The 19,356-nt window shown below is 37.0% G+C and overlaps 1 protein-coding gene across 3 annotated transcripts in view; it reads right to left on the bottom strand.

Moving 5' to 3' along the window:
• Positions 1-7,274: 7,274 nt before the first annotated feature.
• Positions 7,275-19,356, bottom strand: part of GASK1B (golgi associated kinase 1B) — a 46,810-nt gene continuing 34,728 nt past the window's right edge. For all 3 annotated transcript variants that reach the window (XM_007084212.3, XM_015538423.2, XM_007084211.3), the window contains exons 4-5: positions 10,911-11,137; positions 7,275-8,052 (exon numbers count right to left, since the gene is read on the bottom strand). In XM_007084212.3, coding sequence (XP_007084274.1) covers positions 7,845-8,052; positions 10,911-11,137 — 435 coding nt within the window. In that variant the 3' untranslated portion in view covers positions 7,275-7,844. The remainder of the gene's footprint in view (positions 8,053-10,910; positions 11,138-19,356) is intronic.

The raw sequence follows: 19,356 nt of genomic DNA, 5'->3' as shown, positions 1-19,356 counted from the left end.
AGTCTGTGGTGTTTTGTTAAGGCAACCCAAGATAACTAAGACAGAGACCAAAACCCTAACCTAGATATGCTGCCTGGCAGATAAGGTAAGGGAGAAGAATGGGGGGACCAAGCAACTCCTGCTGAAGACAGAAAATACAAACCCCACCACACAAGAAAATATACAGAGACCTGTGTTCTACAGCAACACCAGCCAACACACTTTTCTACAAAGTTGGAAACGTTCTACATCTGTGCTGATAATATGGTATCCACAAAGCACACATGGTTCCTGAACATCTGACATGTTGTTAGGATGACTGAGGGAATGAACTTTTTAGTTTAATTTAATTTTAATTTTAATAGTTTCAAAATCTATTCCCTACAGCCTCAAAGAATATTTTTAAAGTTCTTTGAAAAACGAGTTCAAATAAAAAACATGAAAAATGAAAAGTCAATAAAGAGTTAATAAAGCAGCAAAAGATCAAAGCTGAGCTCTCCAAAAAGAAATTTGAAGATAATAAAATCATTAGGAGAAATTAAGACTAATGGGAAGCAGGAAGAAGTAGAACAGATGGGGCTGAAATAAAGTCAGAGATAGAAAGGAAACACTTGAGAAAATAGTATATTTTGTTCAAAAAAATACAGAGGTAAGCAAAACAGGAAAATACAGTTGATTCAGAGGCAGAGTCCATACACACATAATAAATCTCTTTACCTGAACACAGAACAAATAGAATAGAACCAAAAAATATTCAAATATATATTGCAAAAATCTTCCTAAAGTAAAAGAATATATAAATATGTTGATTCTGTGTTATGTTCCAGAAAAATGTGATGAAGAACGACTAACTTTAAGACACATTCTGAGAATTTATTAAAATTAAAGTTTTTAAAAAAAAAAAGAATTCAACATACATCAAAACCAGAAAAGCAAATCACCTGCTAGTTAGAGGAAAACACACACACACACACACACACACACACACACAGTCTGGCCTCTGAAATCTTATCTGCAATGTTTAATGCCAAGCGATAGTGTTATAATGTCTATAGACTTCCAAGGGTATTTTGTTTTGAAAAAAATAAAAAAATAAGTGTGGAATCCAAATTTTAAATCGCCAGGCTGTTGTTTACCTACATAAACAAAACAGAATGCTATACACAAATAAGCAAGGCTCACTGAATATGGAACTCAGGGGTAAGTCTGTAAAAATCATTTGATGACAAAGCCAGTCAGCAAAGAGATGAATGAAGAAAACAAACAAAAACCTCAAGAATGAAGAAGCTGTAATTGATGGTGGGCAGGAAATCCATTCAAAAATAGAATTAATTCAGCTGTGACAAAGTGAAAACCAGAAAGTAAATATTAAGAAGATTAACATGTAAGCATGATAAATATTTTAGAAGTTTTTTTGTGAAGGAAAGAAGTTGGTGGGGGGGGGCAGTCAGCAAAATTAAGAGCATGAACATCTTTATCTGTCATAGGAAGAACTCATGATAAATTTCTGAAATTGATAAGTTAGAAAAAGACCTAATTACTTTAGAAACTAATTACAGATTTGCCATGCATTGCAATGATCACAAAAGCTATCCACCTAGATTAAGTTGAAGCAAAAAGGTGAATTAAGAAAGAACTTCAAGGAAACCAAAAATTGGAAGGGACCTCCAGAGCAACTAACACAAAGGATTAAAAAGGCACCGGACCTCCCCATCTCATCTACCAGCCCCTCTGAGGGTTTCACTTGATCTGTCCTTTTCCTCTACAATTAATTTTCTCCACTCACATAGAGGAAAGTCTAAGATCTCCAGAACATGACCCATAATTGCTTTAGTCCTGGGTCTTGGTTTCTTTTTATCTTTTGCCATTCTAAAATTCTGAGGCAAGTTTTCTGATTGACCTACTTAGGTCAGGTGTTCAATTTTGAACCAATCGTGACAGAAAACAGTTGAATAGAGGGAGTGTGACTGGCCCAGCATTAAGTCACATGTACATCATTGAACTTATCAACTATGGCCTAAAAGCCCAAGCAGAGGTGAAGTTGGAGGGGGCAGGAAACAGGAGTGTCCCCAAAGAAGAGGGTTATTTGATAGACAATAATAGATTTAGGATATAAATATCTCCAATATAATCAGAACCACCACTGGAAGTTTTCACCATCCTCTGTAGTTACCAACGTTACTTATCAGACAGTTCAAATTTCCCTGCTCTCCAGACTGTTTTTGTCCAGTTAGCTGTGACAATGTGTAAAGCCCTTCAGAACTTTCTTTCACTCTGGTACAGAAGTGGAAACATCCAGGCTGCCTCATCAGGTTGGGTCTCTAGGTGTTTATGCAAAGCAAAGTTTCCTGCCAAGTTGTGGTGGACACAGGCTGTGAGAAATCCACACTTACTGCTTTAAGCCACTGAGATTTGATGGCATTTTGTTACTACAGCATTACTTAGTCTACCCTGTTGATATTCCATTCTTCTACTTCCCACTGTGATTCTTCACCGTCCATTGGCTACTGACTGTATCACAGTGGAACAATTCCACTCCAATGCACTTTGCTACTCTTCTTCCCATCCTGCTAATAAGGAAACACCCTCCATTTCCTTTGACACTCTGTCAGAGGAGGCTCCCACACAGCTGTCTGGGTCCTGATGAGAGTATGGCTTCTTTATATTCCAGGCATCTTCTCCAAGACTATAGATATGGGCCTCTGGAACAGAGGAAGGTAGAGCAGATTTTCAAACACTTCTGCCTCAACTACCATCCATTCCAAAAATTAAACCCCGATACTTAATTGTATTCTCCTAGATTTATTCTTCACCTAAAATTTTTATTTCAGAGCCCAATATGTCCCTTCCTCCTATTATACGGCTTCTTTTATTGATCTCTTTCTCCAAACCATAGGACCTCTTAGGTTTCTGAGTGATGCCATGCAATGTGGCAATACAGTCTAATACAAGGAATTCGACAGAGAAAACCTTCATTAGCTGAATGCAAAAGGACAAAAAAATTAAAAGGTTTACCATTTGTGGAAGACTTTCTGTCAACGAATGTACTAAATCACGAAGAACAAATGGTTCTCAACCGCGGAATGGCGTTGCCTCCTCAGGGGACATTTTGCCATATCAGGAGATATTTTTGGTTGTCACCACTTGGAGGGCGTTACTGCCCAGGCTAATGTGAAGATTTAATTAGCAATTTATGTCTTTAATTAGGAATTTGCTACACCAGCCACTGCCATGTCACTCGTCTTTAAACCCAACATGCTATCTCCACTTGCAACCAATAATAAATAAGACAAAGGAAATGATACAATATGAGCAGCAAATAGTATTGTCACAATAGTCACCAAAACTCACATCCTATATTGTAACTGGCACTTATTACCTGATTAAGAGTGGAAAACTGACACTTATGAGAGGCTATACATTATTCCATCATTCTCTTAAGAAAGGCCCGAATCTTGCAAGCTTAATGATAATGTATTTCACAAAGTTGGAGAGGATATCTAAATCAAAGTTTTTGTTTTATACAAAGTTACTATGAGGAAAAAAAATAAATGCTGACCTCAATTTTAACACCCCTGAGGGCCTGAAACAAGGATACAGAACAAGATCTCTTGTTCTAAACAGAAGTTGAGCCAATAAAATAGGGTACTTTATGAGCCAAATAATGTCTGGTGTCCTGGAGCTAAAGAAAATGTTGGCACATCTTGCAAAATCACAGCTGTTTCGGTCTCATTTAGTGACTGGTCCCACTCTTTGCAGCCCAGTTTGCCTTTTGAAATATAGCCCAGCTAGCTATTCTGCAGCATGTGATTAAAGCCACTGACAAGGGAGGTTTTATTTTTTAGCTCTTTGTCTCAAAAGCTTTAGAAATCTTGACAAGTACTGCTAAGAAATACAGATTACTTTTTTTAGAAAGGAGATGCATAGAGATTTCTTAATGTGCACATAATTGTGCATTTTTTTATCAGTAAACTAAATGCACTTTGGAATCACAATGGTAAAAAGGTAACTTTCTAAGATGGAAAAAAAAAAATGGTTGAACTAAGTTAACCATATGCAATGTTGTTGTAATAAAAGACTTCTGTGACTTCATTCACTTACCATGTGCATTTTTAGGTTGCAAAACAGTCTGCCAGCAACCCCTCTGAGTCAGACCTTGAACTAGATAATCAGCTGATAATCTTTAAAAAATTAAAAGATTAAAGGAAAGTAAGCTCAAAACGCTAATCACATGGTACCCTTCAGTTCTTAAAGTATATAACAATGTTTTGAAAGATTATTAAAATAACATTTTCAAAAATTTAAAATCATGACTATCAAGCAAACAGAATAGGACTCTGTAGTCAAAAGTTTATACAGGCAAAATTTTCAAAAGAATGAAACTGCAATCCTTATGCAAATATAAAATGAACATATGTCAAAGATTTTATTTAAACAATTAAATTAATGAGAAAACCAGTAAGATGGTAAAACCATTTCAAAGAGTATTTCAAAAGCCAAGTATCTACAGGCAATGTTAGGATAAGATTGTTGGACTAGATATAAAACTGGTCAATGTCCAACAGGGTAATAAACTGCAAAACCGTTAGGGTTGTCTTTTCCACCAGGCAGAAATTATTTGCATCTCTATGGGATAAAAATCTACAAGTTGACCTCTGCCCTACAACATTGTTAAATAGACAATTCAATACAAAAGCAAGCCCAGCATTGCACTGAAAGAACACTCAAAAATCTCTTCTGGCTATTTCAAAGTGTCAGATAACTTTTCTAAGAAGTCAAATTGTCTTTCATGAATAAAAGTTCTTAATTCTTGATGATACTAGTTTTTAGAGGAGGGTCTTTATCATCTTTATTTGACCCATGTGCAATTTCCATATCTTATTTTCAGACTAGTGCTCTAAATGTGCCCTACCTTGTTCTGCGCTGAGATAAACATTAGAATGTCATAAGACACTGTAGATAAATCTATATCCAGGTTATTTTAGTCATTAGATATAATGTAATGTATACATTGTTAAAAAGCAAAGGTGACTAAAATAAACCTGTGTTCCTGGACCTTTAATATTAAGCATGTCAGAATAAACAGGCTATTATACAGGCTCAGAGATCATAAATATTTTGAACATAAGTCTAAGACATTTTATATTTCAATAAATTCCCTGGGTACCTAATAAACTTAATAAATAAGAATGTTCTTTGGAAAACCTTAACTTTAATTCTAAGACTCACCCCCAGAAAAGAGAAACAAAAACTAACCTCTCACAGTTTGTGACATCTGTTAACTAATTTGCATACCACCTAAAACAATGTTGTATATGCACCAAGAGAAAGCATGATATCACTAGTAACAATACCAAATATATGCATACATAAACACAATCCAATAAAACTCTTAATGGTTCAATTGTTTCTTTCACCATGGGCAACGGTAGCAAACAGTCTTCTATACTTAACTTCTGAAGAAGAGTAATCTATCAAAAGAAAACCCATTTACAAAATAAAAAGCACACATCTTTAATTTCTAATATTTTTATTATAGATTTTTCAGATATGCATTTATTTGCATATTATCAGCTTAAAGAAAATAAATCACACAACAATCAGCTTTTGCATGTCTGCCAAGGTAAATTGTTTTATTTTAAATTTATCAAGTTATAAATAAACCACATAATATGCTTACGTGAACCAAACCACAGCATAATCTGAGTGCATTTGAAAGGCTCAGGGTACTCTCATTGTTTCAGTAAGAGAAAAGAGCATTACTTAAAATTAAAAGCCTGGCGCTGCAGCTATCCATTATTCAAAAATAATGCAGCATGAATTATTCACTGATTATAGCACAAAATACATTGTTAAAAAGCAAAGGTGACTAAAATAAACATGTGTTCCCGGACCTTTCATTTAATATTAAGCATGTCAGAATAACTGGAGGGAAATAAGGAAAGCTGGATCCACGTAAGAGTGAACCCGGCTGCCCAAAAGCAGTGTAGCTTGAGACACAAAATTAAAGCTCATTTCTGAGGATATGGGAATTCTCACCATTAATTTCACAAATTTAGATAAAGATGATATATTCCATAAAAAGCATATGAAAATGCAAACATGCCAGCTTGATAAGGCAAGGTATAAGGCAACCTCACAAATAGTTATTTCAAGTCAATGGCTCAATATAAAACCTGGGTTGCCAAACTTTTGTTAGGCCAATTTTTTTTAGTAATATACTGATTAATGAGGGAAAGGGGGACTTAAAAAGCCCAAATACAACAGGTAAAAGAGGAGACTCAGGAGAGTCAGAGTTTGCTGATTGCGTAGAATCAGAGGGAGGAACTCAGAGATGTAGAGGGATAATGGAAGAAAAGAATGGTCTGAAGACCTCTTCTCCAAAGGTCAGCCTAGCAAATAAGGATGCTAGAAAACAGTACATGAATGTGAGCCTAGAAAAGTTATAATTAGATAATCAAATGACCCCTCTCTCCTTGGCCTTACCAAGGTAACTACCTCTTGTAGTTACCATGTTGTTTTGACATTTTGCTTCGACACATTTGTATAAATTAGAATATATAGTTATAGTTAAAAAAACAGTCTTCATTTTAATGCCTTTAATAGTTCTAATTTATGGTGATATTAAGTTGCCCTTGATTAGGACACAGAAAATGCAATGGTATCTTGCCAAAACACAAAGACCCAACACATGAAAACTATATGTCCACGTCCCTATGCCTAATTAAAATGAAGGTAGAGGGAGTTTGGGGAGAATTATTTGAGCCTGAATAGTATCCAAATTCACTGTTAGTTCTAGTCATTGAGGAGAATTGAAAAGAGTCAGGTTTTAATTTATTTTGTTCATATTTCTCATATTAGAATAAGCCAAACAATATATTTAAATACATTCGATATCTGGTTCTGTTGTCAATATCTGAGCAAGATCAATTAAATCAGTCTAAGTATAATTAGAACAAATCTGAAGAAATCCACTATTATTTATAAAATATACAAAAACTATAGTGTAACCACTGTAAAAATGACAAAATTTTTCAAAAAAGCATCCATTAAAAAAGGCATTCTAAAATAATATTTTCAAATAGGTAACTTATACCTTAAAATTATTTAATTTCTAAGCCACTAGACATAAACTGGACTCAAACTGAGAAAGCAAAACTACCTAATATATAAACCATCAGATTTGGATGATTTCTATATTGAAAACAAAATAAATTTACTTAAAAAATGGAAAATGTGATTCTTGCCGCTCAGAATCAGAGATGGCTGATCATTTATAGATAAAATAAAATAAAATATATACCGGTGCTTTTGCAAATAACCCACCATTTCTATGTAGAATTATCGCATACCCTGATGTTTTTTGCAGATGGCAGCCTCAGGTTTCCAATGTAGAATCGCCTCTGGGTCATATTGAGGCTGCCCTGTTTTAACAATCAGCAACCAAAGAATATCAAGAGCCATTCCTATCAGTACTCAGTCAGACCAGTCAATATGGCATAAAATATGCCTTGTTAAAGGAGTCCGCACCTCTGGTTTACGCTGTTCCGTTAAATGGCATGACAAAGCTAACTGGAATAATAATTGCGGCCACCTGTAACCAGATGTTGAGACTCCTATGATGTGATGTTAGAGAAAAATATAAACAAATATTTTTTGAACAGTATGTTTTTTAAAAGGTTTTAAGCCTGCTTATAGAGCTCAGATCCATCATATACACTTGGTCAAATTCATTTCTTTTATGTATTCCTCCACGCTGCCTCATTCCTAAAAGGACTTGAGGTTTGTGTACCTGATTTCAAAACAAAACAAAACAAAACCAAATGCATAAATATATCTAGTATTCTAGCCAGAAGATCCTTTCATTATTCATTCATAGGTAATACTTTGGCCCCATGTGCGTTGATGTAGGTGAGAAGGATTTTGGCTCTCTGTTCTATTACATCAATAAGCTTTTCAATTCCTTGTCTACCTCCTTGACTTTCCCAATAAACTTTATCAAGAAACAGGGACTGAAGGAGTTTCTGCCGCAAGTGCTGGCTCTTCAAAACAGAAACTGCAGATTCGGGAAACCTGAGAAGATAAAATGATATTTCATTCTTAGTAATTGCTTAGAAATATTATGCCTTACCCAATTGCTTTGCCCTTCATTAATCTGGCATAAATCACACTATCAAATGGTACCTGGAGAATGAAAACATTTTTGTCACTGTCAAACTGACATACTTCTCTTAATAATAATATACTAGAAGAATATGTTTCAAGGGAACTGAATTTTCTATGCTGAATTTTCCATTGAGAACTTGACATACTAATGTCTTACTTAAGGTCATTATCTGTAGGCAAAGAGAGGCACAGAATTAAAGAGTTCTGTTAGCTGGGCAAAAATACTTTCCTCCATCTTAAGCTCCATTTCACCCATGGAAACCTCTTCAATGTGTCAAGTAGAATAGTATCCTCATAAGTGTCAATGTGGGGTTTTATGCAAGAAAATGTGAGAAGCAAAATGCTGACAAATGCATGCCTGAATTTAATGTGAAATAATCCAAAATGTAGGTAGTAAAAAAAGAAATAAATCATTACATAATGCCCAATTAAATGAAGAATTGCTTCTGATTCAGATTATACTTCAGGAATTCTGAGAATCTGGGAGCATGTCACTAAACTGGAATATTAAATTGTTTTCAAACAAATTTAGCAAAACTCAAGTTTTGGAGCCAAGGCATACCACAATGAACCATCCCTGGAAAACCTGAGGCCAACCCAGAAGGGTCCTTGCTGAACTATGTTAAGAGGGGCAATATGTCCTGCTCTTCCTTTAGAAAGTAAAAACAGAGGGTCTAGCATATACATTATTGGAAGAACTTTGTCAAGTTTCTGGTTCAAAATCTTAAGGAATGTTTGAATCTCCCATTGGCCCCATCCAGCTTTCATTCAAATACTGATGAACGCACAATAAAATCATGGGGGTTTAATAGTAATTTTCAAGTAAACTTAGTTGCTCCTTAAAAACGAAAACAAGAATATACGCTTGTTTGAGATGTACAAATAGCCGAAAGTTTCAGGCCTCTGAAACACCTTTTCCAAATTTCAATGGAGTGAGCTAGGGGTGGTATTCAAGGGGCATGAGTGCTGCAGAAAGACCAAAGGCCACAATGCTGGACATGCTTAATGAAACTGAGTAAGAATGGGATTAAATAATGCTGATAAGATGCTCTTAGCTCCCTAGAGACATGTACGATATAATTTAGTGGCCACAGTATTAATTAAGTAAGCATTTTCCTCTATGAAATATTAATAATCCATGATATATAAGTTCTATGACCCTTCAACTAATTTAGCTGTGTCAGAGTGTATGAGATGAAACTGTTAAAATCATGGATCTCGTTAGTGACTAATCCTTTTCATAAAGGAAAATCAAAAAAATTACCTGTCTGTACGTTATATTGATTAATAGGAATAGTCTATGCATAAATCTGGGCTAGCAAAGTCCTCATTTTTGCTTTGCAAAGTGTGATTTACCTATTCAAAGAAAATTTCACTTTAAACTCATTACTCCTCATATTGCATTTAATGTTAATTCTTTGAAAGCATAAATAAAACAGTATTCACATTAATATGAATGTATAGAATGGATGGACCATATTCTCCAGCACTCCTAATTCCTAAAGAAAATTTAGAGATTTAAGAAGATTCCATGACATCAACTCAGTAAGTGATGCATTTTGTAAATTTTTCTGCATATAAAATTTCCTTAGTTTAACACTTTAAAGAAAGAATCTGCTATATATTCACCTAAAATCCACAAAGAGATGTGAAAACGAGTATTAACAGGGCAAGACATGGCAAAAACTCATGAAATTGGGGCTCATGAAACTCTCATAGGAACAGTATTACCTTTAGTCTTGAAAGTACATAAAATACACATTAGCTGATTCGGAGTGCTAGGAAGAACTAAAGAAATAGGCCTCAGTGTTATTAACAAGAATAAAAATAACAGCATGAACCACACAAGTTACTGCATGAAAATTATTGGACTTGGATTTGGAAAACTGGAGTTCTACCCTCAGTTTTAGACTCATCCATGTGCTCTCTAGAAGTCACTTAGCTTCACACAGCTGGCTCAGTCTTTCCCCAATGCACCCCCTTATTTTCAAGTCTCAAACATACCCCAGTGTCCCAGACACTCTGATTTCTGACTAAGGTAGGAAGACCAAGAAGAGTGGCTATGAGCTGGGGCCTGAAATTCAGCCTCAGTGGCTGCAGCCAAGGTTGAATAGCCCAGACTCTATAGGAGGGTTCCCGTTAGTTTCCTTTATTTCCAAAGAGATAAGCTTAAGATACTTTTCCCCATAGTCTATGTCTACTGGAAAGATTTCTAAATGTTCCAAAACCTTTCTACCTGAATTAAATGGCCACTATCCTTTAATACTGTGTCCTAGTCAGCAGATTAGCTCTAATTTCCTACTGCATCCAGAAGTCTCTTGAGTTTATTGTGCCTTTGGACATCCCGCCGTGTCAATATCTGCATGCCTGTTAGTTTCCCTGCCCCATGGCCTGATAATGGAGCTTCTGTCACATGCTCATCCATGCTCTGTCAATTCCTATTACAGAGGTCCCTGCATGCTTCCACCCTTACCCACATGGATTTCCACTGAGGGCCAAGCAACACGATAGATGTGAAATGTAGCAAGAGTTTTCTAGGTTGCATGGGTTGGTGATAGTGACGCCATGACTGTGATCTTGTTCGTTTTGGCTTAGGTCTGTTTCCCATTACGGGACCTCCATTCCCAGATTCCAGATGTACAATGCCATTCAAGGGTTAAATCAGGATTAAATAGGTTAAATAGGATTTAAGTTTTCTCAAAACCGTACTACTTATGTAACAGAAATGTGATGTCCTGCAGATGTTACTATAGCATAAAACTTACTCTTTGATGCCTTCTAACAATTTGAAGTTTAAGTTATCTTCGCTTCTGTCAAAGAAACCCTTGTTGTCTATAAAGACCAAATGCCTTGGGTCATGCTTTCGCTGGATAACGTGTGCTAGAGCCACAGAATCTTGGTTGTCACACTTTGGCCTCAGTCCATTCTGTACACAGGCATCTTCCTTTCGAGGTCTGAATCCACAGCAATTTATATCTAAGCGATTATAAATCTGAAAATGGAAAACGAAAACAATATCCAAGATGCTGAGCAAAAACAAAACTTGGAAAAGCTAGATTTCCAAAGAATTAGTGTTTTCTAAATAGCTGCCTTGCCAGAATCTAATAAGGTCAGGCTCACTTAATTAAAGGCAACTGTCAGAATAAGTCCAGGGTTCATATCCTTCTGACTCAGCCATGGTTAAAAGCATTTCCAGCTTCTAACAGTTCCAAAGTCAGATCATCCAAGTTAGACATCTCCACCCTTAGTATTAAAAATTCCCACTGACATCATATGTAGACACATGGCCAGAAGAATCTCTGACTGTATTCATGACAAAAGATGGAAACCACTGCACTTTCACATAGCTAAAGGCTGTATCTTGTTTTCTTCCTTGGGTTGGGTTATAGAAAACCTGAATTATCTCAGTGGCTCTAAAAGTTTACTGCGTCCCCTAGTTTCTCTGGACTTTAGTATTATACTAACTAACCTGAAATAACATAGAACAAATCTTTGGAAAAGATGTGACATTCAATAATGATAACAAAAAAACACTACCTGAGTGGACCCCACAGTTAGATTCTAAATAAGTGAGCAGAATGAACAAAGCTATTGGGCCCAGTGGGGTTTATTACAGGGATAGGGATTCTACCCTACAGAAGAGGTAAATAGATTAATTAGAAAGGGAAAATTGTGTTATTTTCATTTCTTTGGGGCAGGAAAGAAATAATATTTATTAATCAGGGTAAATTAAAGCCTCAGCTTAGGGGCACCTGGGTGGCTCAATCAGTTAAGCATCTGACTCTTGATCTTGGCTCAGGTCTTGATCTCACAGGTCCTGAGTTTGAGCCCCACACTGGGCTTTGCACTGGGAGTGAAGTCTACTTCTGAGTAGAGGCTCAAAAAGCCTCAGTTTAGGAATTAGATAAATTTCAAGTCAAATCTCTGTTCTCACACTTAGCTATGCAATCTTGTGTAGATTCCTTTACGTCACTGATTCTCAACTTAATTACCTGTATGATGGGAATGATACTATTGTACTATACCTTTTACAGTCAGTAAGAAGATTAATTAAAATATGTATACACCCTCCAGCCCTGACGCAGGCACCCAGAAGATATTCAAAAAAAACCTGAAAACAGTTATAATTGTTGACACACACACACACACACACACACACACACACACACAATATGACATGATTTACCTCAAAACAAGCTTCGAAGACAAAAGGCAATTTCTCCACGCTAATGAAGAAAAACTGAGCCTCAGAGAGGTTAAATAATCTGCTCTTGGTAGAATATACGTAAGTAGCAAAGATTGACACACAAGTATATTTGTCTCCAAAATTCCATGATTTACCCCCTAACACATCATGGTGAACAGTTTAAGGCTAGTCGAAGAAAGTACATATGCTCATGATTCAAAAAACAGCTGGACTGAACGCTGTCACTTTTATTCCTTTGGCAGTCATTCCCATCCTTTCTCTTCCCTTGTGTTTTTGCAGATCCTGTGGGGCTAGCCACTCGAGGAGGCCAATTGCTCAGGAAGGAATGCTGAGAGAGTAGTGCTAAAATTTAGCCTACTTTGAAATGGTACCCACTCATTCACTCATTCATCCAACAAATGTTTATTGAACATCTTCTACCACCTGTCAGTGGGCTGGGCACCAAGGAAAAGAGTTGCCCATGGTCAGTACCTCCCCACCACCACTACTCCCAAAGGGAAATGAAGTGGTCATTTAATTTTGTCTCACTACCACAGCAAACTTTAAGAACTGGACGAATGACCTTCCTCTGTTTTCCGCACATAAGTGGACTTTGTACCAAATAGCAATATTTTGAGAAACAAGGAGTATAAAAGAGGTCAGCCTAAGCCAATTTTCTATGACATTTGCACAAAACCAGTCACATGGGGCAGGGGTGGTCAGTGAGCCAAGAGGCATGTGGATAGCTCAGGGGGGTATACTGCTGATCCACAAGCAACCTACAGATAAAGGGAGGCCTCTGTCAGGATTGGCTCCAGGCAGCTGATCCATGGGGCTATAAGTCTCAGCAATGATTTCTCCAAAAGGTCACAGAGGCCGACTACAGAGAACAGTAAGTCCCCACTTCTGGTTAAAGTGTATTTGCCTGACATGAGGACAGGGGTTCCCCAAAGGTGAGCAAGAGTGCCCCAAGCAAATCACTATAGGTTAGATGAAAAAAGCATAGATCAGAAACTATTAGATTAGAAACTATTAGCCCTTTCTCTTCACACAGTCTGATTAATTTTGTGTAGTAACTTGACTGCCTTTGAATATAAGAGAAACCAAGTGACATAAAGAGATTGTATCTGATTGGCAATTATTTAAGCTAAGATCAGGGAATCAGGGGGGACATGAAAAATAGGCTTTCTAGAAGCTGCTTCTCATCCAATCTCCCCTTTTTTTGCTACATTAACTATTAATTCTCCAAAACTCTCTATACCATTGTCCCCTCATCATCATATGTTTATATGCGGTCATAATGGCATACACGGGGAAAAACATAATACATGGAAAAAAATAAGTCCTATTTACTTTTGACTACAACATCAAGGTCTGTTATGTTGGATAAATGGTTTAGAACTTAAGTTATAAGGACCAATCTATCAAACTCTTCACAAATGGTGTCCTGAACCCTGAGCTCTCTTCGTTTTTGATTTCACACCAGTGAAGAAAGGACTAAGACCTATAGCTACATTTCTGTCATTTCTACACCAAAGCCATGAGTATCAAATATATTAGTGTTAAATGATAAGCACTTTAGAGTTTAGACCCCAACTTTCGGTACTTCTATAAATATTATACTTTTCTATTTTTAAACTACAAGGAAGCATTAAAAGTTAGAGGTGGAAAAGACCAAGTTAGGTCATTTTTTTATTGCCTTCCCAGCATGAGATTGTTTCCTACAGTGTATTTTTAAAGTGCTTTATCTGATCTAATTTTGAATCACTCAACAGTCTGTGATGATTTCACCGCTTCCCCGACAGACTGTTGTGCCATTCAAGTCTAACAGACCTTATTATTAAAAACGGGTGTGTGTGTTCAACTCAACTCCTCTTCCGTAAGATGTTTACCCCTCCTTTTATTCAGATTTACACTTGAAGTTGGTGGGTACAGTGACACGTGTTGAGTGTGTGTATGTGTGCATGTGTTTGTGTGTACACCTACAGATACAGACCCAGTCTGTAAGGCCTAAATAATCTGGGTTTTACTTTGTCTTTCTTATCCTCTAACTATAGTAAATTATGTCTTTGTATTATTGCCCTTGTCTAGCAAGGGCTTACGTAGCTCTTAAATCTTGTTCCCTAGCTCTTCTCAGAATTTTGCTTATAGTCTTCCTTTTGAATTCACATTCAATATACCCAAAATAATTTGACCACAAAACCATCATCCACTCCCTTAAATTCAGTGCCATGTGCCTGGCATTTAATTTAGTTATATATTGAATATATATCTGCTTACTGCCAAGAGAGTGTACCTATTTTTAAAGCCTAATAAAGCATATCCTAGATAGCTACGAATCCGTAATATGGTGCTAATATACTTTTTAGTGCACACATTAAAACAATCATTTCACTTAACTATCGCATAATTAAGCACTGTAGTTCACATGAACATGTCTGCATCCTTAGATAATTATCTTACAAAGAAGGCTCACTGGGGGTAAATTGTATCAGGTAAGTGACTATGAGTATTGATCATCATCTCTGCAACTTGTTCAAATTCACAACCTCTCACCCTTTAAACAAGGAAAATCTTTTACAAAATTGAACCTCTGAATCGGAAGATTACTGCCAACCATCATTTTCCATAAAATTACTCTGTCCTCTTTTAGGAAAATATATCTTTTCAATGTTTACCTAACTAAAATTATACTCAGAAAAATCCAGGTGTTCCAGCCAAATTTTTTTTTTGGTTGGTCGTGGCAATATTTTTAGATATACTGCCTTCTCCTAAAGTTTCTTTTTTTAATTCCATTTTCCTTTTGGTGGTGTTACTTTTGCCTGCATGAAAACATCTCCTGAGTGACTCAGTTATGTTTACAAAGCCTAAACAAGGATGCCTGCACTGCACTGACTAGCTCTCCAGAGCCCCTTAGGAATCTACAGAAATCCAATGACTTTCCACCCTTTGCACACCACCCATTCTAGCTGTGCCTTCAAAATGTGGGTCTATCAAAGCAATTGAGGTACTTTCTTCACATTTTCTTTTTCCTCAAAATAATGGGATTAAATGACTAATTTCAGGCAATGCCTGAACAAAAGCAAGAAAAAAATATTCTAAAAGTGCTCCTAATATTAATGAAAAACATAACAGCAGTCATTTACTGAGTATTTACTCTGTGCCAGGAACTGTGTGCGGAATGCTTTACACGTGTTGCTTCATTTAATCCTCAGAGCAACCTGAAGATATGGGTGCTACCCACAGTCTCATCTGATAAGCAAAGACAGAGAGGCACAAGGAGGCTGGTTGACTGACCCAAGGTCCCTGTGCTCATAAATGACAGAATTCAGGATTCTAACCCAGATGTCTATGATCTCAAAGTCCATGCTCTTTCCCATCCTGGTTGTATCTCTCAGGTGTAGCCAAGGTGGCAGGCACTGCAAAAAAGCCAAGTGCCTTTGTATAGAATAGTAAATGTTACTGCATTCAGCAAATGCTGGTTATAAGCTTTCAGCAGAAGTACGAAGAACTGCAGTGTAGGAGTTTAGGTAAAAATGCATGAAGGAGAAGATATTACAGTTGTGTTTTGAGAGACAGGAAGTCTTAGCTAAAAAAAAATAAGCAAAGGCGTGAAAGTAGGAAATCAAAAGACACCTTTAGAAAAACTGAGAGTACATTAGACCAGTGCTTCTCAGACTGTCTGTAGTGAAAGACCAAGCGGTTTTGATTTTTCTTTCCCTCAGCCCCACAATTCATGTGGGTTGTCGTTTGTTAAATAATAATAATAGGGGCACCTGGGTGGCTCAGTTGGTTAAGCACATCTGATTCTGGGTTTGGGCTCAGGTCGTGATCTCATGGTTGGTGGGATTGAGCTCTGAGCCCCACATCAGGACCTCGCTGACAGCATGAAGCCGGCCTGGGATTCTCTCTCTCTCCTTCTCTCTCTCTGCCCCTCCCCTGCTTGCGCTTGTGCTCTCACTCCCTCTCAAAATAAATAAATAAACTTAAAAATAATAATTTATTACTAGAGAAAATTTTAGTTTATTTATTTTGAGAGAGAGTGAGCGTGAGTGGGGTAGGGGCAGAGAGAGATGGAGAAACAGAGAGAGAGAGGAGAGAGAGAGAGAGAGAGAGTGAGAGAGAATCCCAAGCAGGCTCCATGCTCATGGCACAGGGCTGGATGGGCCTCAATCCCACGCAAGATCATGTCCTGAGCTAAAGCCAAGAGTCAGATGCTTAACCGACTGTGCCACCCAGGCACCCTCAGAGAAATAAAATTTTTAAAAGTACAAAATACCAGCCAAATAGTTTGTGAGAATAAACAGATGAAATTACTTTACCAAACTGCTACTAAAGTTTCTAAGTGTTGACTTGCAATTTTTGTACTTGTCACAGACTAGTCAATCAGCAGGGTCCTTGAATCACACTTTGAGTGGCACAGTGCAAGACTACACTGTCGCTAAGGTGAAGGTGAAGGCAGGTAGCAGAGGAAAAGCTGAGGGAGAGGACTGTACCTATAAGGGAAGCCAAAAAATCTGACGTGTCTTCACGTTTCACTATCATTTTCTCATGTAGAGCTGGAAGAAAAGGCAAGGGAACAGGGCATCGAGGGAAATGTTAAAAGAACAAAAACTAAAGGGAACCCAGGCAAGCTGAAGAGAATAAAATTAAGATGTTCTTCCTAATCTAGATGAGAAATTCCTCTGATCCAGCTATTTTCCTCACTCAACTTTTTTAGTTAAATTACATAACCCTGTAAATTTTTTCGACCTCAGTTTTTGCATACCTCTTAAAGGGTCTCAGTGAGCATACATGTGTATGTATGTGTGTGTCTGATTGGGAAGTCAATATCACCATCTCTTTTCAAGCTGTTTGCTTTTTTAACCACTTAAAAACAGAACCTTTATAAAGAAAACTGCATTTTTAGAGAAAGAGTTTAAGTAATACAATAAGATATGGAATAGATGGAATTTCACAATTTACCATAGTAACTCATCCAAGGCCTGGCACCTAGTAGGCACTGGATAAATGTCTATTATGAAAAGAACTATTGAAAGTTGGCATTCACTTTGTTTTTATTTTTGTTTTTGATGTTTATTTATCTGTTTTGAGAGAGAGAGAGAAAGAGAGTGTGTGCATATATGGGCGAGGGAAGGGCAGAGAGAGAAGGAGAGATAGACTCACAAGCAGTCTCCACACTGTCAGTATGGAGCCCAATGTGGGGCCAAGAACCATGAGTCATGACCTGAGCTGAGATCAAGAGTCAAACACTTAACCGACTGAGCCACCCAGGTGCTCCTGAAATGCAAAAAGACAGTGAGAATTGCTACCATTAACAGCCCCACCCTAGGTACAGAGAAACACAAAAACATATAGACTTACTTATAAGCTATTAACTCACATTGGAAAATCCTTCTACATGAATTTGTCTTGATGTGAACTAGGGTATGATTGCCATGCTATCAGTGAAAAACTCGATGGATCCCTGTAGTCTAATGAATGTGTGAAGGTAGACCAGATCATAAAGAGGAACTTCAAACAAATCCTACAGTCCCCGTGGTAGGATAATACAGTCTTGTTAATACAGACTTAGTGTCTTACCTTGAGAACTACACACAAGCAAAATCAAAAGTGGTCTCACCAACCTACACCGGTATCACTTGGGAACTCTCACCTCATAAAATAATAGATTTCATTTGTGTTCTGTGCTGCCATGGCAACAGGTGCCTGTTAAATTACTACGCATGTAAACGTGACTAGCAGAACATTTGATGAACAATGAGAAAAGTAAAATGAGTTTGCAATACATACATCTAACAGTGGTCACAGGCTCTCTTTTGCCTCTGCCTCTAAATAGCAGTCATTGCTCTATACTACCTAATCTTAGAATTCCATAAAGATATCTATCAATATGAACCAAGTGAATGCAGAATCTCTAGTTTCTTCCATGTTACTGAATCATAAGCAAAGAAATAACAGTATTTACACACAAAAGCATTTTTTAAGGCTGCAATATATTTGGATCTATTTCTATGGATGCAATGTTTAGAATCCATATACTGTACCCCAGAAAAAGTACCTGAAGTCAAACATCATTCTGCCACATTAAGACTCTGGAGAGAGTCACCAAACAAGTGAAAATCTCCTTTTAGACAAAGAAAATTCCCTTTCTGTAATCTGCACAAGCAGGGCTGCAAGGAAGCAGCCTCTGCCAACGACACACCCACTTTCCTGTAAAGATTTATAAAGAACATTCAGACTAAGGAAAACAATAATTTTTATGTTTCATAAAGTTCTGATTTATGGAATGAGTTTATATTAAACAAATAAATGTAAACCAAAAACAAAGTAACCTTGGTATAAGTAAAATGTTTAAAAAGTGCTTTCTTTTGAGGAAATGAAACACCATTTTTAACAATTTAACATTAAATAGAGTTGTAAACAAGCTTAAGATTACGAACATTTACATCTGAGGAAACACTGTTACTGAAAACTTTTTGCTTGACTTGACTGTACTAGCTTTTAGTATTTTTACGGAATTTCTATCAATTTTAGTTTCCCCAATAATGTGGTATTTTATTATAAGGAGATTGGCAAAAACAAGATCATCTAAATGACTACGCGAAAACACAATTCTGATTACAGTGACAAAGATTCTTTGCTTGATGTAACTTTAGTTAGGCTCCTGAAACTTTCTCCCTGGCCTTCCATATCAAATCTAGTTTTAGCAAAACCCTGTAAATCAGTTTAACCAGAACCCCCCCACCACTGATACCTGATCACTCTCAATATCTCATCTTCCTCATCTTCCACTGACCCCAGGGCGATGTCTGATCACCCTGGTCTGTCTTCAGCAAGCATATGGTTAGGCCATTTAAACTAGAACTCCTCTTACCCCTGGTGTTTCCTCTTCATAATTTGCCATCCACTGACCCCTATCCTGCTCCTTGGCTACACATTCACACTTGACTATGCTGTATTCAGATTGGAGCCTTATCTGTCTCCCCCACTAGAAAATCCCATTGCAATGGTTCCTATCCCTA

Source organism: Panthera tigris, chromosome B1, assembly GCF_018350195.1.
Source record: "Panthera tigris isolate Pti1 chromosome B1, P.tigris_Pti1_mat1.1, whole genome shotgun sequence".
NCBI lineage: Eukaryota > Metazoa > Chordata > Mammalia > Carnivora > Felidae > Panthera > Panthera tigris.
Note: the sequence above shows the minus strand (reverse complement) of the source record. Positions and strands in the feature narration are given on the sequence as shown.